We start from the raw sequence: 22,918 nt of genomic DNA, 5'->3' as shown, positions 1-22,918 counted from the left end.
ATCTAAAATTTCCAAATATTTTTCAAAGTATGATTTAAAACATTCATGACAGAGTAATTTTTGACTGAATCTCCTGGCCTTGTGTTCACCTCATTTTTAATGCTTAACAATCTTCTCTTGCACATATGTTGTGAATTTCTAAATTTCTAAACTGCTTATATATTTATATATATTTTACTCTTACAGCTTTCATGGATGCAATCCTTATATTAGAATTAACTGTTTTACCATTGACTCAAAACCCTCTTACTTTAGTTTCTATTCTCCAATTGTACTGGTAGCAGTATTGAGGGAGGAAAGAGAAATTGAGGAGACAGGAACCTTAAACTTGGCTACGCTGTGAAGAAGAGCAAAACATTTAGTCCCAGATTTTCAAAAGGATCATCTAATCCCAGTGCTTGACCACCTAGCTCTAGAAAACCAACTTCACTCCACTTGAGCAGCAAACACCCACGTTTTTGAAAATCAAGTCTGACCTATTTGAAGCTGGGAACACATAAAGACACAGAATTGTCTCGAGTTATTAAAAAAGTGGTCTCGATGCTCTTGACTGACTATCCTGACTGCCTCCCGATATTCCTGACTCTTTTGACTACTGGACTCCCACGCCGTCCAGATCCACGTGTCCTTCCGGGGAGGGGCGGAGGGATCCCGGGGCGGGAAGGCGTGGGCACGATGGCGGAGTCCCGCAGGGAGCGGGGAGTGGTGGTGGATCTGTGGGGGGTGCTGCTGCCGCCGCGGTGGGCGGCAGACTCGGAGGAGGAGAGCGAGGAGGAATTCGAGAAGGAGCTGCACTTGGCGGAGGATGCGCTCATGGAGGCTGCCGGGCGGGAGCTGGCGGCTGCGCTGCCCCCGCGCCGCGCCGGTGAGGGGCTGCGGAAGCGGAGCGGGGCTGGGCGGGAGGGCGGGCGGGTTTCGGTGCCCCTCTGCGCCCTTCTGCGCCCTCCCGGCCCGCGGGTCTGGGCTCGGCGCGGGGCGCGGCGTTGGAGAGGAGCGGGCTGGAGCCGGCTGTGCGGGAATGGCGGCGGGGCTGAGGGGAGGCGCGTTCGGCCCGGCGGCCCCCGCTCCGCACCTGGGCTCACACACCGTCCCTCCGGGGTAGGGCAGCTCGCAGCTCGCTCCTTCCCCCGATCGCTGAATCGATTACAAGTAAAGGGACAGCGAACCGAAGTAGGTGATAAACCTTACATGTGTAGTAGAAGGGGAGTGTAATCTCTGCTTTTCTACGGGCACAGTACTGCAACAGTGAGACAATATAAACTTTTTTCTATTTAAAGTAACTTCACACAAAAAACCCGCAATTTTTTTAATGGTATATGAGTGTTGATACTTGACGTTAATGATTCCTGACTTAGAAAAGCAGGTGAAGTTGGAGCAACTTCTTCCTAACAAGAATACTTTATCCTCAAAATTCTTTTTAAAATGGCTGAATTGAACTAGGTTAGAAGGGAGAAATAAATAAGTTGTTACAAACCTAAGAGCCACTCTGGTGTGGTGAGGAAGAGGTGCTAAATGTAGGTGCCCACTTTGTTCTAGTCATAGCAGTTAGTCCCCAGTCGTGGATTGAGGAGTGGTGTGTTAATTTTTTTGAGGAAAAGAGGAGACAAACCACGTCATACAAAATCTTTAGAGTTTATTATATTGGCGGAGGATGCGCTTATGGAGGCTGCCGGGCTGCTTATAATCTTGGTGGTTTCAGTTCCAGAAAGTATTTGTTATGCAATTGTATCCGAAGAACATGCAGGCATTGTGATGGAATATTTTGTGACAAAACTGTTCAAAATTGAATTGTAAACTTGTCTTGGCATAAATAGTCAACCGTAATATTAAACCATATGTGTTTAATTGGCTTAATAAATTCATACACAAGATTTATTTCTGATGCTTAGAGAAGCAATTTAGTGCTTGTTTCTGAGATTGGTTTCACTTTTGTTTTTAAACACTACTGGAGAGACTGACATCAGGAGTTTATGAAAACCCCTGCTTTACTTTTACTACCGCAACTTACAGAAAAGACAAAAGTGAGCTTAGAACAAACAAAACTCTTTTAATCAACCCAAACTTTTAATCTTTATGACTGTCAATTGGCAATGGGCTTATTTTCTTTTTAATGATTCAGTTATTATACAGGAAGATGGCACCAAAAAGGAGTATGAAGTAGTTGGACGTTTTCCATTAGTTGGCCCTTGGTGGAAGGTTAATGTTAAAGCTAAAAAAATTGGGTCTAAGTACTTCGTGCGAGGATATCCGTCATATTTTCTGCGGACTGATATAGAAGAAAACAACCGGCAAGTATTTTCACTCTTTCTTGAGGAATGTGGCGTTCCTGAGAGTTTTAAAGAAAAATTTTTTACTTGGCTTCCTACGGAGTCTATGCTGAATTTTAGAAATCTTGAAGAAAAGCTAAAACAGTTCCAAGTTGCACAGGTACATCCAGGGAGGAGCCAAAGAGATACCAAGGATTATGACATCTTCAACTATGTTTCAAAATCAAGTAGGTATATCCTGTGCTAGTTTGATTGTTGTTTCAGATACTGTGTTCAAGCTAACGTGTCTTCATATCAAATGTATATTCAACTGAATTTTGAACATGCAGTGATTCTTTTTTTTAAAAAATATTTCCTCACAGTGGGACAGCTGACCGATTAAAGATAGGTATACAGAAGGACTTTCCTAAATTCTGTAGGGTTACTAAGTAGAATTGTCTGTGCTAGGGATGCTCCACCCCTGGAAGTGTTGAAAAATGGGTTTAGTGCTACCTACACATGGTGGTATGGCTTTTTGGGACAAGTACGTGTTCAGAAATAGTATGCCTGCTTCTTTGTAGTACAGGGGAACAGTGAAGGAGTTCAGTGTAGTCTAAATCAATACTAAATAGTCTGTCTAAGTGTATTTGAATCCTGCCTGTCAGCAGATTGGTATGGCCATGAACAGAATGTGGAAACAGGAGTGTCCCCACATGGAGATAGTTCAGGACTGCTGAGGATCGTGTTGTGGGCTGCACTGGTGTGCCTACATGAGTTTTAGAGATTCGATCAGGAGTGTGCTTTTGAAGCAGCCATCCCTCTTGTCCCCATTGTGATGCAGTCTCTGAGAGTACTGACTGTATTCCTGCTGGATGAAACCCAAACAATGTGTTCCAGTTGCATGCCTAAGGTACTTCAATCCCTAACATGCGTTCAATCTGTGAGACCAGTCTACAACTGGTCTGAAGCAAAACTTTAAAATAGAGGGAAAGACAAGATGTCTGAGGTGTGCCTTCAGCATTAGCTCTCTGGTTTTGCTCCAATGATGTGTTTCCGTAACCTGCTCAGGCAGATTGGATCTATCTGCTGTTGCATGTAAGTGAACGAAGTCTTCCAGTACCTGGCTCACTGGACAGTGTCAGATCAAATGATGGAGGTAACTCTTTTGGATGTCAAATCATGTATAACAGGAGAGTTGAGAGCCTCTGCTAGACTTGAGCTGACTTTACTCCAAATCCCATGTGTAAGGAGAAGAAAATTTTCAGAGTTCTACAGACTTTTAGGCTTTTTGTTCTGTTTTTTTAATGGTGGCAAAGTTCTTAACCCTAGTTTATGGATTTCAAATCTTTTCATGACCACAAAGGGGTGGGAATCAATAGTGGTAGAAACACAGATCTGGTTTGCTGTGAGAGTTTTAGTGGGATATATGGATTGCTTTTCATTGAGGTTTGTCCAGTGTGTTCATGAATCATCGGGGTAGAGACTGCACTCTGTTCACTGTTCTTGTAGCTGGGGGTTTTTCCTAGTATCTAATTTAAGTTACTTTGCTACATTTTAAATTTTCTTCTTTCTCTTATCATTAGGCAATGTATGCCCCCCTCTCTCCCTCCTTGCTACTTCTGCTATTGTGAATTTTTTTGGTTGCCATTAATTGTTATGGGCTTGAGCAGTTTGTTCTTCAAGCCTTCATGGTATTTTTTTCGGGTGGAAATAGTGTATATTGATTCTCTATATGTAAATTAAGTACTTGCTTAAAAGGGAAAAGGTTTTATCTTTGCCTTTCTGCATAATACATATTTTCCAAGAGAGTACATTTAGATGCATGTCATCTGTTTACATTGTTTTTTTCCCAAGGCAGTTCAGGGAAAACAAACTTTAAAATAATTTAAAAAGAATTACAATGAGTAAGAAACTGAAAGAAATTTGAGATGTTTTGGATCTAGGGGAGGCAGAAGGATGAAAGCCATAGTAGGTTTAAATTGCCTTTACAAATATGTGTGTATATTGCATGATACTTTGTTTATGATGAATGTAGTTGCAGGGAAGGCAGTATTGGTAGCTCTGACTTTTCCGAGGATACCGGAGTTCTTGCCAGTTCTTCTGCCATGCCATTTTTGCTGTCTGCTGGATATGGTGGATTGGCAAAAGGAGACTGAAGAAAGCAATGATACAGATGGTGAGAAGGTAGATTTTCAAGACAAGATGCTAACAAAATTGGAGGAGATATTAAAGAATGAGCCATGGAAACTTGGATTCAGCAGGGTAAGTAATTTTAGGTAGGGTAAAAATAGGGTTTTGTTACATTTGAGCTTCGTTAGACTACAGTGCTCTTTTAGTTATGTTCACTTTATTAAATGGGCATTTTTAGGGCCTAAGCATAGTTCATTTGGAAATGGGGGATGTACTGGATTCAGTTTTAGCAAAGGGTTTTATTTTTCCAGTTGGTCTACAATAAATTAATCTCAGAAGATTTTTAAAAGTGGGTTTGTTACAACCATTTGTTTACTGTTTTTTACAAGGAACAGAAAATTAAATACTCGAGGTAATTGGACCAAAAGTAAGAAAGCTAATTAAAAATCCTCATTTGTCCCTTTCAGTTTTATACCAGTAAATGAGATTTTCTGTTCCTAATATGTAGAACAGTATCTATGCTTTCATAGTAAGGTAGATAAATTTCTTGTTAAGAGGTTATCTGATCCAGTGATTTGTTTTTTATAATGGAATTTGCAGTGGTTGTTTACCTTCATTCTCCTTTACTGGGCTTGCTGTGCAGCTTTGCTGTTGCACCTCACCTTAGCGCTCCCATACTTTGGTTGGGAACTGCTGCTTAATAGTTCACAAATATGGTTGGTTATCCCTCTGCTTCCGATTTCAGAGATTCAGCAGTGTAGCCAATATATTCCAGTATTTCAAATCCTTTCCTTTAAGAGGATTTTCCTCGTGTTCAGTTTGACTGTTTCTTGATGCAGTATGGACTTGTTGCTCTCTTGCTTCTTGTACCAAGGACCTGCGTTCTCACTGCAATTTCTTTGTTGCTTGAAGACACTCTTTAGCTTTTTCTCTTAAGACTGAGCAAAAGCAATTAATTTTTCTTGCCCTCAATAGTTAATCTGTTTTGCACATCTCAGTTTTGCACTATTTTGTGCTAGTGTCTTTAAGACTGTGTATTTCTTGAAGAAGCATGTTCAGAATTGGGTATGGTATTCTGGCTAATGCCTTTCCTGTGCTGTGTGTCTACAGTGTGTGTACCTTTACTTGAAATTGTGCAATGAGGTGGGCACGAGTTCTCCCTAATACCCAGTTTCTGTGTCAGGCCTTTATTTTTAAAGTTCCTGTTTCATACAGAAAGATGACTGAGAGGAATTACATTCCAGCTTACTTTTAAATATCTTGCTTTCATGTAGTTTGAAAAGCGTAGCCTCGTACGTTATGACAAATACATACATTTTTGCAAACTCCACCCTCTGAATTGCAATTGGCATTTACTAGGAAGAATGTTATTTAGCAAGAAGCTAATATATTCTGAAATAAATATGTGTTTGCTTTTACTCTTTTTGGGAGAAGATTATCTATAAGGAACTGAACCTTTCTTACTGTGAGGCAACGTGGGCCGCCTTCTGTCAATGTGAACATCTCCTCTGGAAGATTCCTGACTTACAGAAGAATGCATTAATTCTCTATGATCAACTCAAGAAACAGTGTAGAGAAATGGGACACACATATGAAGATCAAGATGAATTGGCTCGTTTTGTATCCAAAAATATGTCCACTGAGCATGTTTGGCAATCTCTTGAGTTTTTGAAAGCTCAGAAGGTAGTGATTAGGGAAAAAAAGCTAGTGTTTCTGCCTCATCTTTACAAATCTGAAAAAGACATTGCAATGTATATAGGTGACCTTCTGTCAAATGACACATGGAAACTGGATGCTGATGTGAGAAAGATACTTAACATTTCTGAGACATCAAGGGAGACGGTAGATAACAAAATGAATATTACCCAGGCACGTGAAATGGAACATCTGAAGGACAATGATCCAGACAATCATAATGGTGAAAATCACTTTCCTGAAAAGGAAGTGGAGTCTATGTCTGGTAACCAAAGTAAAGCAGAGGCAGACTTAGATCAGATTATTGCTGTGGAAAAGATTTGTTCTAATCCTGTCACAATCATAAGTGGAAAAGGAGGCTGTGGGAAGACTACAATAGTTAGCTGCCTTTTTCGTCATTTAAAGCAAATGGAAAAAGAAGTGGAAGCTGCTTCTAAGGACTTTGAAGAAGACTTGGATGCATCTGAGGAATGGAATACATTTGATCATCACTGGGAGTCAGAGAATATGCATGCAAAAAAATGTTTGAATGTACTGTTGACTGCACCTACAGGGAGGGCAACAAGTCTTTTGAGTGAAAAAACTCAGCTTCCTGCATATACACTGCATCAGGTAAGGTTTGGTTTTTTGTTTGTTTGTTTAGGGTTTTTTAGTTAGGTTCTGAAAGACCTTTTGGCACTGTCCATTCTTGTTTTGAGAAAAAAAAAAGCAAAAAGCTTGTTATTGAAGTTTCCTTATGAAATGTGTCACTTATTGTTTTTAATGATAATGCTTAGGTACAGCTTGTCAGCATTTGAAAGTAAGTGTTGCATTGTGGGGAATCATAAATCAGTCATTTGAAAACATTATTTGCTGTAACTTTGGGTTTTTTTGTAGTTATACACATCTCACACTTGTGCCTCTCTTGGGCATCTGGTCTTTTTAGCTTCTCACTTTTGTTTTTTATTTTCATTTTAATGAAGACAAAAATGCTTTCTAGGTGGTAGAGCTGTTTTCTAGGATCCTGTTGCCTGGCAGTCATACTGATACCAGCACATACATGGAAAGATCAGTAGCCTGGGGTTGAATAATGAGATAAATTTCATTTGCACAGTATTTTCTTAATTACTGTCAAGTATTGTGGAAATTTTTTTAGAAAAAAAATAGAAAGCAAACTAAACTCTTTGTAAATAAACCTAAGTCTCTTTTGTCCTAAGTAGTGAAAGGTGCCAAAAAGACATTGGAGGTGGGGAATAATGCATATAAATAAAAATTATAACATAAAATGTACTGTTGGCTTATTTTATCTTTGGGGACTGGGTAGTTTCCTGTACCCCTTCCCCATGCAATGCTGGGTATTTATTAATGTCAGCAAGTTGTAGGAGATGTTCTGTTACTGAGCAACCTAATGGCTCACCTTTTATCTTAAACAGTTCCTGCAGAAAAAAAAAGACTGCATTTCTGTGCTCTTGTGTAAGTCAGTGTCAATAATCTCAGCTAGAAATGTATTCACTGGGGAGGAAAATAAGACTGAATGGTTGAGTCTTCTGGGTCTTTACAGGTTTAAGTTGAGAATTTCAGATAACAGCTCCACATACAACATTAGAAGATACTGCACTGTCTACTTTTATAAGACAGTTGTTTATAATTGATTAATGTCAGAGCTTGCTTTATTCTTATTTGTTTCTAGATTATCTATAGTTTTAAATCGTGGAGGCAGAGTGAACAGGCACAGCCGTGGAAGTTTTCTGCTGTTACGGTTCTGATTGTGGATGAAGGAAGTTTGGTGCCTGTACGCATTTTTAGTTTAGTTTTAAAACTCTTGTGTGAGCATGCTCAGCTCGCTAAACTTATTATTCTAGGTAAGTGAAACTGCAAATTTAGCATTATACAATATTTAATAACACACAATACACAGTGTAAGTATCAGAGCTCCCACTGGTCTCATTGAGTCTCTTAAAAACTCCATAATGTTACATTGTTCTGTTCTTGGATATTTCTGGTAATTGTAAAGGTCAGATGAGATAAGAAAGTTTTCCAGCTGTCAGTATGAAATTATCAGTATCTCCATTCTCTGTTTAGCAGTTAGCATATTAATTATATGTTAGAAGGGAGATTTCATGCAATTCTTAATGGTAGGATCATCTTATTTTAATTCAAAAAGGAAAGCAAAGAAATATAAAGTCAAATTTTTATGCTTTCTCAGAGGCTTGCTTTTTGACATGCCATTTAGGGCATTTTTAAAATATGTCACTTTCAAAATGTGTTTGAATAAGATGTGATCACTGTCAGGGTTCATCAGGCAGAGGGATTTGCACTTGCTAGTGAAGCATTACTGAGTGAGGAATATGAAAAACTTGAACTATGCTACAGCCTGATTCCCTAAGGTTCTTGAAAGGTCTCAGGTTCTTGAAAGTGTTATTTCATGTGAATTGTATTAAGGATGTATGTTATTATTTGAGAGTTGAGTATTTATTAATTCCAGGGATTTTTCTTTTCAAGACCGTTTGCAACACATGATCTGTTATTCCTTCTCACAAACACTAATTTGCATTCTGTTTAGGTGATACTAGACAGCTACCAAGCATAGACCCAGGAAACATGTTGGCTGATCTCTTTGAGGGTCTAAAATCAAGAGGCTTTTCTGTACAACTGCGAACAAACCACAGAGCTGAGTCACAGCTAATTGTAGATAATGCATCAAGGTAGGATATCCTTATGTATGTATGTAGCATTCTTGTAGTAGGCCTGGCCTTTTACCTGCAAAATAGCAGTGATCCAGATTTGCCTCCGTAGTATCGCTTCTGTTAACTTTTTTTGGTCCAAATCAGTAACGTTGGTTTAAAAAAAAACAACCCCCCAAAACAAAAGCAACAAAACCCTACAGATTTTTCCAGAAGTATGTATACTGGACAAAAAAAAAATGCGTGTGCTGGAATACTCTTGAATTTCATAGGAGGTACTTCACTATCAGATACTCTCTGTTGTTTTCAAATGAGTTGTAATTGCACAAGTGACATTTTTTACCTTTTGAAATGGCTTAAAATTGCTTCTCTCTAAAGGAAGTTTTAAAGGCACTGCTAATAAGTGTGACAACAGCTAAAACAGACTATTGCTTTGAGAGGTTAGATGCCAAGGGCCATTACAGCATAATTTCTTTTTATATCTTTCTGTATTAATACCTAGGGACTCTAAATGTTTTCAACATTTGCATTACTTTTGTTCTGGAAATAGTTCTATTTCCTGTCAGTACATGATTTCTTTTATAAAGCTCAGATAACAACAAAATCTAGGTTCAAGTGCCCAAGAGCTTTTGATGTTTTGAGAATATTCTGAACATTTGCAAGATGTTCAGAACTACTGAGTGTTTTACAAACATTTTCACTTATTTTTTTGGTAACACTTCTGTTTTATTCCATTCGGCTCCCGTGGGAACTCTATGGGTAATACTAAATATCTGCTGCAGTGCTGGGGGGTCTAGAGGATAAATCACCAACTTTTTTAACGTGAAATTAAGTTACGTTCAGAGGAATAAATTTTTGGTGCATGTAGTGTCGATGACAAAAAGTTTATTAGTGGTGAACTTCAGGCTGATGCAGATGATGATACACTGGAATCCTTTAGCTGGAAATAACTTTTCTGTTTTCCCTCCACTGCTCTGGTCAAGAATCTCCCACCGGCAGCTGCCTGAATTTGATGAGGTGCTGCAAGTTTCTGCCTGGAATGAGGAAATGACAATTCTAAGCCCGGAGAAGAAATTTATTCTTATTGCTTTGCCTGCTGGTGGGAGTTGTGATAGTATGTGTGTACAGTCAGTTTTTGATCTTGATTTTCCCTTTGGAAAAGCATAGACTGTTGTCTGGAACTAAAATTTTGGGAAGATTTTAGTCTGGGGTTTTTTATGGGATAAATTTAAATGCTACATTCATAGTTTTATCTTCTGCCTTCTGTAAGTGCACCCAGCAAAATTCATAAATGCAGAGAATAGGCTGCAGAGCTCCACCTCACCAGTTACATTTTGAATTGTAACTTCCACCAGTGTAATCAAATGGGATTGTCTTTTAGTTGTAGCTGGAGCTGTCAAACCTTAACATATCAAATGGTTCAGTGGTGAATCATTTGAGTAAACAGCAACTGTAACAGGATGATATGCTGGACAGGAATATCCTCCCGCATACCAGTATTTCTTTTAAAATGTTTTGGGGTCAGGGCTAGGACCATTGTTTATTGGGTTTTTTTGGCATCTATTTGGTACAGGTGGATTGAGTGGCCTCTATTTTATATGCATCAAAAAGCTTCAAGGGGGATGAGGAAAAAAATAGTGCAAACATTTATCACCTTATCATACTGTCGTAACATGTTCGTAGCAAACAGAATACCTAAAGTAGATTTCTTCTGTGAATCTAAGTGTATAGGTCTGTGGCTTGAAAATATTTGATCTTTACCTCTTTAATGTGCTATATCAAAACCTTATTTTGCATGAAATGTGTTCTATGCAGCCGTTGTTTAACATAGAAATAAGAATTTGTCTCCTTCCATATTACTCTTGTTTCTTAGATTTTAAAAGTGAGTTAACTGCATGATGCTTTTTTGGGAGAATATATATGTGGGTGTTTTATGGTGTGGTTTTGGTTTTTTGTGGAGTGTGTGGTTCTGTGTGGCTTTTTGTTTGCTTGTTTTTTGGTTTTTGTTGTTTTAAAGAACTTGAAATGTCATTGAAGCAATTTAATATTAAATTATATTTTTCTTTCTTAAATTGTTCTGCACGTTTTTATGCCTTACCTTTTATGTCTTTTAAAACAGGTTTGCAAACTGCCATTAAGACTTTACTTAAAAAAGGGCCAGGATTGGAAGATGCCAAACAATCACAATTTATTGCTTTCAGAAGGTAATGGAGTATGCAAGCAGACATTGAACAAATCCTTGCTAGCAGCCACGCTCTAAAAAATAGCTGAGTGTGTTGAGTTGGAGAGACTAGTGGCAATATCATAAAATTACTAGAGAGAACAAACAGGCTCGATGTCTCTCCCTGTACCTTCCGGTTGCCCGCTGTCTATCCACGAAGAATTGCTTCATTTTTCTCTCTTCTTAATGTTATTTTTCACCATAAATTCTGCCTTTGTGCTCACGTTCATCTGTATGGTTTATGTTAAAGCAGCAAAGGATGGACTTAAGTGGTCATTTTTTGTAGTAGATTGTGAGAGCCTGTGCTCTGGTGTTTGCAAAGAGTGCTGTGTTCTTCAGAAACAGAAGGCAAGAGCTTGACTGTAGGAGGAACCCACAAGATACAAAGAAATACGTGTATTCAAATGTATCCAACTGTGGCAGATGTGAATTCCAGGCTGTGTGGTGGAGTGTATAACCCACTCTCTCTACAGCCTTCTGTCACAAGTGGGAATTGACCAAGTAACAGAAGATACTGGCGTTTTGACCGTGTGTCAAGGGTCAGATTTAGTCATATAATCTGATGGGCATCAGTGCTTCTGCTCTGCAGTGACAAAGGCCTACAGTTTAGGTATTTGGAAGCACAATACTCATCAATAAAAAGGTGTGGGATGTAGGGCTCTAACACGCATTGAGGAAAGATTGGAAAGTTTAGTAATCACAGGAGCATGAATAGTATGGATGGCTTCACAGAAACACTGAAGGGATAAATATCATGTGCAGTAGTACCAATAGTCCATAAACTTGCAGTTCTGCACAGAAGAGTACTTAAGAAAAAACTCTTCCACTTTTATTTGTGAAGAACCTGTTCTCAGTAATTAAAAAACACCCACTATTTCCAGATTACCAGTGTGCAAATAAGCGATTTATAAATTTTAGCTAGTTCACCTGTTTGTTGTGGATGCTGAGTAACTCCAACATCAATTGTATTTCTCCAATCTGCATCCAGGTACAATATTGTTATTAGTGATTTTCATATAAGATTAATCTGAGAGTATATTTATGGGTACTTAATCTGCATTTAAAAGTTAAAATCCCATGTCTTTAAAATGCTAATAAATCTTCTGGCTATTTTTAATATATTCATATACAGAAAATAATCTGTCCAGGCCTTATTTTTTCTTTAGTTTTCTTCTTTATCTTAAAAACAAATCTAGCTAATCTAGGTATGCAGTGCAAACATCCTTGCCTCACTTTCTGTGGTATTTAGACAAAACTGTTTCTTTACTGCTCTGTCTTCTAAATTCCGAATCTGCAATTTTTTTAATTGTTAGTGGAAGATCATCAAAGCTAAAAAGGGCTTTTTCCATTATTTATATATCAATGCTAATGTGACATTGCCTGTAATTGTATGTTTTGTACATCATGACTTTGTTCATGTTTTTGTTTTGTATGATCTAGGCAAGACTGCAATCTAATAAATGAACTTTGTTGCCAACACTATTCAAATCATTTAACCAGGTAAGCCAGTATTTTGCATTTTCCCTGTGAACAATCTCACTTTGTTTTTGAAAGTATTATAGCCAGGCCAAAACCCTAAAATAAGATTGTACAACTTTCAGTGTTTCATCTAGATCTGATTATTATATAAACAATTTATAACATAAACTTTCTTCAGTCTCAGTCTGGACTGTCAACAGTGATAAATTGCCTTTCATTTAAATTGTCATTATGTGAATTCCAGGATTTTAAGTTCCTGTTGAATGTTCAAAACTGACATAAAAGCAATGTGAAAAAACCTCTCAAGGTTTATTATTTTTTGCCCCTGTATGATTGCTAGATGGATTCTGAAATAGTTTTGGAAGCAAGATTTTTGAGCTACTCTATATTACTGTTTTTTACCAAAAGGTTTTACAAAAGTTCAAGAAATAAATGTGTGTTATCTTAACTGTTTTGAATATTATTAAGGTTTTTAATCTGGGCCAAGTGAAGAGGAAAAATACTGAGAGATGGTAAATGCATACTTTGTGAATACATTTCTTGCTTTTTCTTTCTCTGACCTAGAAACCATAAAAACCGACTTTTATTTCAAACTGGGGACAAGATTTCCTGCACACGGAATACGTATCTCAGGGATCTCTTGCCAGGCTCTGGTTTCAGAGATGGTTCCAATGGCCATGAATATAGAAGTGGAGAAACCACCCTCACTACAGATGCTGCTGAGGAGGGCAAACGACTGTGCAATGGAGATATATTTTTCATAACAGGGGTAAGTCTTTGCTGCAAGAACTTGCACAAAAGACCCCTGGTGGTAACTGATTCGGTCCTTGTTGAATCCCCAGAACCAAAAAATTCACACTTTACAAGTTTAGTCTGTAGTACATACTTAGTTCTGCTAAACTATCACGTGAAAGGCAAGAGGCAAGCTACAATAGAGAATTTAAAAAAACCCAACCCTGGGCTTTCTTGTAAAATGTGTTTCAGTTGGTCTGCTTGTGTTCAGTGTAAATACAGTCTGTAAATACTCAAACGTATTGTAACTGAAATGGATAATTTTGTATATAGGCAGAAACAGAGTCTTAAGTAAAGAATAAGGCTAATGTTACAGCTGGAGCTCTCCCTGGCAGAAAACTAAGCTAACCTAAAAATACAGCAATAAAAAACTGTATTTTTTGGTGGCTTCAGGGAGTAGAGCAGAGTGGCCAGTGAAATTATCAGTAGTTAGGGTAGGCCCTGTACAATGAAACTATTTTCCTTGAAGATGGTCAGTAAAAGAATAGGGATGCACTCAGTACAAGCTCCCTGTTAAGTATTGTGTTATTTCTCTAGGATGTAGAAATTGACAAACAGCGCTTACTGACCATCAGCAGCACGTACGGCTCCACGTTCACTGTGAAGTATAAGGCACTGAAGAAGCTATGTCACATAAAACATGCATGGGCCAGAACTATTCACACATTTCAGGTAAGAACATAGCAGCTCTGAGCCATATTTTCATGTGAAAGAGTCAGAAACTTTTCTGAAACCACAATTCCTTGAATGCAGGATAGAAAATATTCTTGAAAGAGTGTCCACAGTTGTCTCCAACTTCCTTGTTCTTCTGTCTTCTTTTTTTAAAAACTATTTACCGGAGATCTTGCTTTGAAATGGCATTCTTAAACATGTTTCAGGGTTCCGAGGAAAAAACTGTTGTGTACGTGGTTGGCAATCCTGGCCGTCAGCACTGGCAGCACGTGTACACTGCCGTGACCAGGGGACGCTGCCGTGTCTATGTTGTGGCTGAAGAGCTGCACCTCCGGAGAGCAGTCACTAACAAGAACGTGCCCAGAAAAACTCGCTTACAGAGATTTTTGAGAGAGGCAATTTCAGAAACAAGCAGCTGTCCCAAACAAATGTCCTCTCCCCTCGTGAAGTGCTGGCAACATCAGGAGCTCACGACTTGCTCTGTTTCTGCAACTCAAGGTGCTCTTGACCCACCTGAACCTCAGAGTGACCTCATGAAACAGGAATGGTCATCAGTTCTCAATAAAGAGCAGACAGGCAGTTTGCAGCAAAGTCCTTATAAAAGACACCAAACTCTTGCAGCTGAAGATGCTACAAAAATACCCCCTGTAAGTATCTCCTTACTGAGGAAGTTTAGAACAAACTTTTGCACTCTTACCACCACAAGTCACCTGGTACTGGTATGATTGTTTTACCCTTATTTATTTAATAATTTTCAAGATGATCAGTAATTGGCGAAGCAGTCAAATTTGGCATATCTCTTCCCAGAGTAATATGACTAACATGGAAAAATAAGTTACAATGTCAATAGTAGTAAATTTATACATCTTTTTACTCACTTGAGTGATCCATTGGCCAGCTTAGTCTATATTAGCTTATTCTTTGTGCACAGATGTCAGTAGTTATGTGACCTGCTGTGAAAGATATATATTAAGTATAATCATTGAAGTTGATTTTTATACAATCAAACCTACTTAACAGATGCTTTTTTTTCATTACATCTAATTTCTGAGCTCTGTCATAGAACTTCTTTTGCAGATGCTAATATATTTTAGGTCTGGTTCAAACTTGGATAACACTTTTGTTTTGTTCTGACAGACAACAGTAACAGAATCCCCACTTGGATCTTCTAGACTTAGGAATCTAACTTTGGGACAACCAGCTCCTAGGAAGCTTTTCAAAAGCTAACAAACAATTATTAACTGTCCTCGTTATGAATCTTTATTGAACATGTTCTGTTCAAGATTTTTGGAACTGAGAAGCTGAATATGCTGCTACTTTTCAAAGGGTTTCCTGTTTTTGCATATTCTGTGAAGAACAGCTCGTTTTACACTGCGCCTTTTACATTTTCAGTGATCCATTTCTAGTATATTCATTGGTGTACTGGTCATCAAAAAAATCACATAATTCTTCTGTTTTGGTGAAGAATGAACTTACAGGTCTTACAGGATTCAGATGTTCCCGTGAAAAATACATGAGGATGTATTTTGATTTAAAGACCCCAAGCTTTCCATACCAAGATTTATCCATCTCCTAATGCTACAGCATTGATAAGACGCTCTTACTCATGTGCCAAAACTTGTAGTTTGCTCTTGAGTAAAAAAAACAGTTTACAAAGGGGACTTCAGGTTTTTCTAATGTGGTAGATTTATGGGGATGAAGCTTTGATGAATTACGGCTTTTAATCTTGTTATAAATAGAACAAGAAAGTTGCAATCAGTGACAGAAAATTTTCCCCACTTTGTACTTGAAAGAGATGTAGAACTTGCTATTGCTGCTTTAGCTAATAGTTATATGCTGATGATGATCTGTAAGAGAAGAAAAATTCCAAGTCAGAGTCCAAATAACATTCCACTTTCAACTTTTTCTTGTGTACTGTGTGACCTGCTGCATTGTAATTTTGAGATTAGTAAGTTGAATGTTAAAACCAAAACATCAGACACATTGTACTAAAATGTGTCTTACCTTTAACCTTTTTTTTTTTTTTCACATAGAGTAGGGAAAAGTATACTACATGGTAAAAGTATAAACATGGTATTTTTTGCTAAAACTGTGGAAAAAATAATGTGGAAAAAATATAAAGTAGAAAAATAATACCTCATTTTTAATGTCTTTAAATCACTGTTTATTTCAATTTTTACAGTTTTTCCATACAAATATTTGCAACAGTTTGAATTTCAAAAAACATAACATAGACGATAAATATCATGCTATTAAAGTATTAAATTTGTACAAAAATACTTTACAGTTTAATACTTATTTGTTACAGATAAAAATACATATTTAAGTGACTCATGAACTTTGTTTTGTTTGTGGTTTTTTTACATGATTCAGCCTTAAATGTCATTCTGACCTTTTCTGGCAGTGCTGAAATAGAAATTGGAGATACTTGTGTGTGCAGGGCAGGTGAGCTTGTTCATGTATTGGAAATAGTAACAGGGATACAGTTAAACAGTTTAAATTGACCAGAAACAACTCTGTAAAGGTGATTGCTTAGATATGGAGACTCTACAAATGTACAAATCCAGTATCTTTATATTCACCAATAACAATAATTACTAATAACAACTTGAATACCAGAATAAACCAAAGCAGCTGCTGGTGAGAATATAGAGCAACTGGCAGTATCTTATTGCTTGGAGGGAGAGGGGAGAGGAGAGAATTTGTGTGATGTGTTTGTAAAATATATTTACAATTTTAAATTCTAAAAATGCGTTGCAGAGGGTAATGTTTATCATAAAGAAGGCTGAAAAGAAAGCATATTAAATAGGACCTTTGTCCCTTCAAGAAATTGTTTGACTTAAAAAGCTTACGCGTGACAGTACAAGTCTACAGGTTTATGGATCATTAAAGAGCTTTCATATCAATCTCCATGGACATTGTTTAAAAAACCACCATTTTCTTTTAAAAACCTTTCTAATTTGTCTGAACTCATTTCAGTTTTTTCAGTAATCCTGATTCAGAGGTTTTATCCGACTAAAAAAGTCTCTGCTTAAAAATCCCCACGGGTTGCAGGACATACCATTAAATACTTCATTGCATAGGGAATAACATAGGTTCTAACAAAGTTTACCGAAATGGGGGAGTAAGGTTCACTGCAAACTGCAGCTTCCTGCAAGCATTTAGTTAAAACATCTAAGCCTTGCTTTGTCTGGTAAGTGCACCCTTCTTGCCATTTCTCAAGAAAACCCAGTGCAGTAAACTACTCTGTCTTGTCCATCATACAGCAGCACCTTTCTGATAAAATGTTTTTTAAAAACAATGTAACCTGGACACCACTGTTTGTTAGCAGAGGTTAACTCCATGCTCTTCCCTCAAACAGCTGCTGCTGCTGAAGGAAGAGGTACATTTAGATCATGTTTAAAACATCTCCCCAGTTTCTTATTTGGGGGAAGAAAAAGGCCCTTATGATTTTTCTTACTGTTACTAATGCTAGATTGTTTAGAATGGAATGACTTGACTTAATGAAGAATTAAACTATTTCAAAAGTAACCATGGATTAATAGAAGCTTTGAGACAGACAGACTGACCTCCTGTGCTTTTCAGTGCTATACAGCATCTAAGCCTCAATCTGAGAGAAATCTTAAATGGATTTAGCACCATAATTGTCTTTTGTTACCGAATGTCCCACTGAAATGGTTTTCTGCTATAATGTATTTGTAGGATCCCGTGTCTCTGTATTAACATGAGTGTGTCCGCTCTGCTGAAGGAAGGCGTTATTTGGGTCACTCCATTCCCCACTCGCTGAAGGATGTTCTGAGCTTCCTTTCTGAGATGCCAGTGGGTTTCTGCTAATAACCAGTTCTAGCTTGTTGCCAGATTCTGCGATGAGGGGCACAACTAGACAGCAGTCAAAGTCTCTGGTGCGAACATGGTTTACCTGAATGATGAGAAGATTGAGTTTTGTTACCATTCTAGGAAAAAGAAAGAGATTACAAGAGAAACAGATTTATCTTTGAGACTATGGAGACTGATTTAATTATTCCAGGTAGAGAATCGCCCAGTACAAGGCTGTTTACCGTGATGTCTCGTCTGAAGACATCAGTTAAGTTTTCTACTCACTCTTTAAACAGAACGTAGTTGAAGTAGGGATATTTACACTGGTGCTGTCACAATGCCCACTCCATAAATGACATTTAACAGCCCATAGTTTTCTGTCCTTCATGCTGTTCATCAATTTAAATGCAATACAGCATGTCTAAAATTTCAATTCAGTTCAGGTCTTCTCTGGTTTTACTTAATATATATAAATTTATATAAAATATTTTATTGGGCTAGTTGAGAAATAATTTAGTTTTTTCATCACAGTCTAACTTGGCACTGTGATAAGACTGGTGCTGAGTGAGTATTACGTTACTCCAACTATGTCATTCAACACTTGGATTAACACAGAAATAGTTCTCAGGTCTGTAGCAGGAACAGCAAAAAAGACAAATCTGTATGGAAATGCTTTGAGAAATTCCAGCTTCCTAGTAAGCATCTGTATGTCTCCTTTGGAGTTCTGAAATACCTAGTGTTCTGAAGAATTTGTTTATATAAACATGACTACATATGACTTATACTAAATATGACTACTACACAGGAAAATCCAGTGTTAGTGCCACTGCATAAAAGCCCAAGCCTCTGTGAGTGCTGTCTTTTCTTACCAGGGCTCTAAGAAATCTACACAGCACAGCCTGTAGCAGAGCAATTATCATCATTTGCCCTTCTTCCTGCCCCCCATACACATCTTTTCCCTGTAGAAATACAAACAGTAGTGCTCATTATTTAAATTACAATAAGCAATACAGATCACAGGGCTGTTCCAGATAAGTGATGAAAACACTTTGTGCAGCTTTCTACAATCACATCTGCAAAGAAAACACCCTCCAGTATGGTTACAAATCTTTTTACAAAGTAATCTGTATGTCATGTCCCTTTCTGCTAAACCTGTGTGATGCCAGAAACATTACCTGTAAAAGTCTATCATATGGTTTTAAACCTCCCAGATCGCCAGGGCCAGCTGGTCGAATGTTTTTAACATATACTCCTTTTTCCAGTAAACCATCTGAGACACTGAACCCAAAGTCTTCTCCATCAGAGTCCTTGTACAAAGTTACCTGTGGAGGGGATGTGACATGATGAGAAAGAAAAAAAAAGTCTGTCCCCAGTTCTACAAGCATTAGGCAGGCTTTCTTCCTAGGATGGTTTTGGTGTTTTACTGTGGGGTTTTTTTCCACATTAGAGAGATCACTTACCTACTATTTGGTACTTACAGTATTAAAATTGTCCCCATTCAGACATTATGTTAATATTCTGAAGTTGTGTTCGGAGGTTTATGTTGGATATTAGAAAAAGCTTCTTCACCCAGAGGGTGGTTGAGCACTGGAACAGGCTTCCCACTGAAGTGGTCACAGCACCAAGCCTGACAGAGTTCAAGAAGCATTTGTACAATACTCTCAGGCACATGGTGTGACTCTTGGGGATGGTCCTGCACAGGGCTAAGAGTTGGACTCCATTATCCTTGTGGGTCCCTTCCAACTTGGCAGAATCTGTAATTCTGTGATTCTCAGAAGCCACCTTACTCTTCAGGAATAAACAGCCCTTTTCACTTCTGCTTGTCAGTAGGAAATCTGTGGTATTTAACCCACCTTTCTCTGGTGTAATTTTTTTGAGTCTTAGTTTTTTGTTTCACCATTCTCTAGCTGCCAGGATCTGAGTACAAGATAAGGTTTAGTTTTGTTTCAGGTATGAAGACCTGGCCTCAATCAAACAAGTGGTTTTGTGTCTTCCAAAACTTCCAGAGGGAGTAAAGACCATTGGCACTGAAAGCCCTAGACAGCCTGTTTTTGGCCAGGCAATGGTCCACCCTGTAAAGCCTAATCTCAAAAGCGCTCAGTATAAGAGTTATAATGCAATCTTTTAGGAAAGTACAAATAAGGCTCCTTCTGAAAGAGCTTGCAGGCAGTGTTCTTACATATAGCCATGAGGTGGTCATTCAAAAGCAGGAAACAGAAGTTTAATGAAACTGTTAGGAGGAGGTTTTTCAAGTGTTCAGAAGACAAGTCCTCACAGGTAGTTCAGTGAATTTGTCTATTTGACAGAAAAAGATAGAGATTTCTTTGTAGGTAAGTGGCATGCTTAGGTTTTAATTTTTTCTTGGTTCTCCCTCACATCAGGAGTGCCAACCTATGCAAGTAAATTGTGTGAGTCAGTGGTGTACCATCTGACTGACACTGATGGTGTGTGCACAGATAGAGTTGCACAGTCAAACTCATGCTTTTACTGCTATAGCTTATGTCACCTTGGATTCAAAATACTGGTTTTACCATACCTTGACTGATAAAACTGACAACATTAAGTGTTCCATAATTTTATAATGGTTTGGTACTAGTAATGCTCCATGTGCTGCATCTTTGTGTGTGACAGCCACCAAATTGCTTCCTGATGTTTCTGAATTGCGGAATCATTCAAATTGAAGGTGACTTCGGAAGTCTCTAGTCCAATCTCCTGCTCAAGGCAGGCTGAGACCAAATTCAGATCAGGCTTCTGAGGTCAGTATTTCATAGAAGGATGCCAAGGCACAGCAGTACAGGAGCGCAGTGCTGGTTGGTGCTACCTTAAGAACGCTGCTGAGCTCCTGCCTTAACTGCCACGGTGAAAAGGTAAGCAACAACAGACCAGACTGTCTCCAAACAGGACTAAAGGGGGTTGGGTTTTTTCCTGTTGTCTGCTGTTTTCTTGACTTTACTTGGCTTTAGGGGTATATAAGCAGTGTCTTAACTATAGTGAAATCACACTCATTAGTTTGGTAGCTGTCCAGGGCACAAATTGAGAAAAGTTAGATACAAGGGCAGTTGTTGCAGCACTAGCACTGTTTTCTCTGTAGACATGGATGGTGCATTGCTGGGTTGCATTGTATCCATATCTTGTGCCGTGGTGAGCACAAACATACCTTGTATTCATCCCTTACTTTACATCAGCTCATCCTCTATCCTTGCTTTTCTCCCTTTGGACAGCACTGCAAAGCAGAAAGCCACACATAAAGTGCTCTTAACTAAGCCAAAGGCTTTCTTCCTGCCACTGACTTTTTTGGATATGAACTGTCATTCTAAACTTCCTAGGGGCTGCGGTGTTTAAGGTCTTTGCCTTCTTGTCTGCAGTCTTCCCCCAAAGTAACTTCTTGCTGAACCTGTCATACATGCTCCATCTCAGTGTGAATTTTAGGAGTCAATGGGCATTTCAGCTACTGAAAAACGTATCTGCAAATTCAAAATAATTTACCATAGAATGATTTTAATTTGTATCAACAGCTACTATAGCAGCAGGACTCTGGAGAAATTCTAATGATTTGTTATGAACAGAGCACATCTATCATGATATCAGAGCACATCTAACATGGCTTTGATGTGAAGTATATTTGAAGCTGCTACCAAAGTACTGTAAGGCCACCATTCTGCGAGACTGAAAAAAAAAGATAAAGGAGGGAGATATATTTTACTGACAGATTTGTGTGCACTGCCTGGCAGAAATTAAAAATAATTAGCACTGGACCAAGACCCAAATTCTCTTCAAACAAAGTTTTTTTCCTCACCATCACAAAGGATAGGAGTGTTTCAAGTTAATGCCTTCTTAAGGAAGCCTTGAAAAGTACATGAGGAAATGGAAGACAGTGTCTAAGAGCAGAAGACTTAAAATGTTCTGTACTGTTCTAGCACAGATAAACAATTTTCAAAAGGGAAGAAACTTCCCCTTTTCCCTTCCTCCTTTTCTTTTCCCCTTCCCCTTTCTTCAGGCACCAGAGTCAAGTGGAGCTGGATCCAGCCCCAGATGAACTACAAAAGCATATGAGACAGGGGACTCTCTGAAGTCATCTAGACTGTGTTCTTGTCCTAAGGCAGGATCAACTGCACCTAAGCCATTTCCGAGAGAGATTTATCTGCCCTGCTTTTTAAAATCTCTAATGATGGAGACTCCACAGTCTATTAAAGTAATCCCTTTCACTGCTTCAGATGTTTTCCTTGGGTCTAAACTAAATCACCCTTGTTGAGGCTTTATTCTCTCTTCAGTAATGTGAAATAAGGCTTGTTTTACTCTGGACTCTGTTCAGATGCTCAACATCTTTCTTTGATTTTCAGACCCCAAACTGGACACTATTCCAGTCAAAACCTTCTTAAGGCCAAGCTGGAGTGGAGAACAATTCACCACAAATGGCAGTTTCATTCATATGTTCATATGTTCTATGACAGTGTTGCTTTTTTTCCTGGTTTTTAACGAGCGATCTATTAGCAAACAAAACACACATAAATTCAGCTCTAGAGATCTATTAGGAAGAGCTATTCAACATCAGCTCACCTTAACTTGTGCCTTGTCTATAATAATGGACATGCTAGTTCATGTCCACCTTGTGAGACAAAAAATGTAGCATTTAAAATTATAAGGGGCATTAAAGTGGGAAGTTACTGCAATGGAGGGGGGGAGGCAGGGGACAAGGAAGGGCACAGAACTTGAGAATGATCATCCAACGTCTTTTATCGCCCTCCACTTGTTCAGGTTGGACTTTCCTGATTTATAGGGACTGAGCACTCTGGAAGGGAATTACTCACTGCCCCACAATCACATCTTTTATATTTCAAAATACTTTCTCATTTTTGTGGTTCTTCAGATCTATGGATCCTAAATTTTTAAAAACTGTTTTCCTTATGGATATCTTCTCGACTTTGGTATATTTAACACGAGCTTAAAGAAACTGATCTTTATTCACTTATGAGATGAGGTAGGAATTTAACTTTGTTCCATGTTTGACAGCTGTCACATTTTTTAGATGGAAGTCATCTGCAGAGAACTTTCTTTTGGATTACTGGTTATCTTTTTGGGGCTTCTTCTTTTTAGGGTAGCATATATTCTTCAAAGGAAATCTCAGCTCTGCTATCTGAAGTACTCCATTTTTATTTAATAATGGGTATGGGCAAAGCCCTACCACACAGGTTTCTCATCTTCAC

The 22,918-nt window shown here is 38.3% G+C and overlaps 2 protein-coding genes across 13 annotated transcripts in view; one reads left to right on the top strand and one right to left on the bottom strand.

The window, feature by feature from the left end:
• The first annotated feature begins 660 nt into the window (after nucleotides 1-660).
• HELB (DNA helicase B) lies at nucleotides 661-16,236 on the top strand. Its single transcript, XM_064655748.1, has 13 exons — nucleotides 661-865; nucleotides 2,120-2,494; nucleotides 4,282-4,508; nucleotides 5,811-6,683; nucleotides 7,741-7,912; nucleotides 8,614-8,755; nucleotides 9,718-9,848; nucleotides 10,854-10,938; nucleotides 12,396-12,455; nucleotides 12,999-13,203; nucleotides 13,764-13,898; nucleotides 14,105-14,545; nucleotides 15,036-16,236. Exons 1-13 carry the CDS (start codon nucleotides 676-678, stop codon nucleotides 15,123-15,125), a joined length of 3,126 nt encoding a protein of 1,041 aa, XP_064511818.1. The 5' UTR covers nucleotides 661-675; the 3' UTR covers nucleotides 15,126-16,236.
• Nucleotides 16,039-22,918, bottom strand: part of GRIP1 (glutamate receptor interacting protein 1) — a 314,452-nt gene continuing 307,572 nt past the window's right edge. For 11 of the 12 annotated variants that reach the window (XM_064655739.1, XM_064655746.1, XM_064655733.1 and 8 more), the window contains 2 exons: nucleotides 18,890-19,036; nucleotides 16,039-17,817 (listed from right to left, as the gene is read on the bottom strand). In XM_064655739.1, the coding sequence (XP_064511809.1) occupies nucleotides 17,584-17,817; nucleotides 18,890-19,036 (381 nt within the window). In that variant the 3' untranslated portion in view covers nucleotides 16,039-17,583. Of the gene's footprint in view, nucleotides 17,818-18,889; nucleotides 19,037-22,918 lie in introns of those variants that run through there. The other variant, XM_064655745.1, reaches the window with a different exon arrangement.

Source organism: Pseudopipra pipra, chromosome 5 (genome assembly GCF_036250125.1).
Source record: "Pseudopipra pipra isolate bDixPip1 chromosome 5, bDixPip1.hap1, whole genome shotgun sequence".
Classification (NCBI taxonomy): Eukaryota; Metazoa; Chordata; class Aves; order Passeriformes; family Pipridae; genus Pseudopipra; species Pseudopipra pipra.
This window is presented reverse-complemented; position numbering and strand designations above follow the sequence as displayed.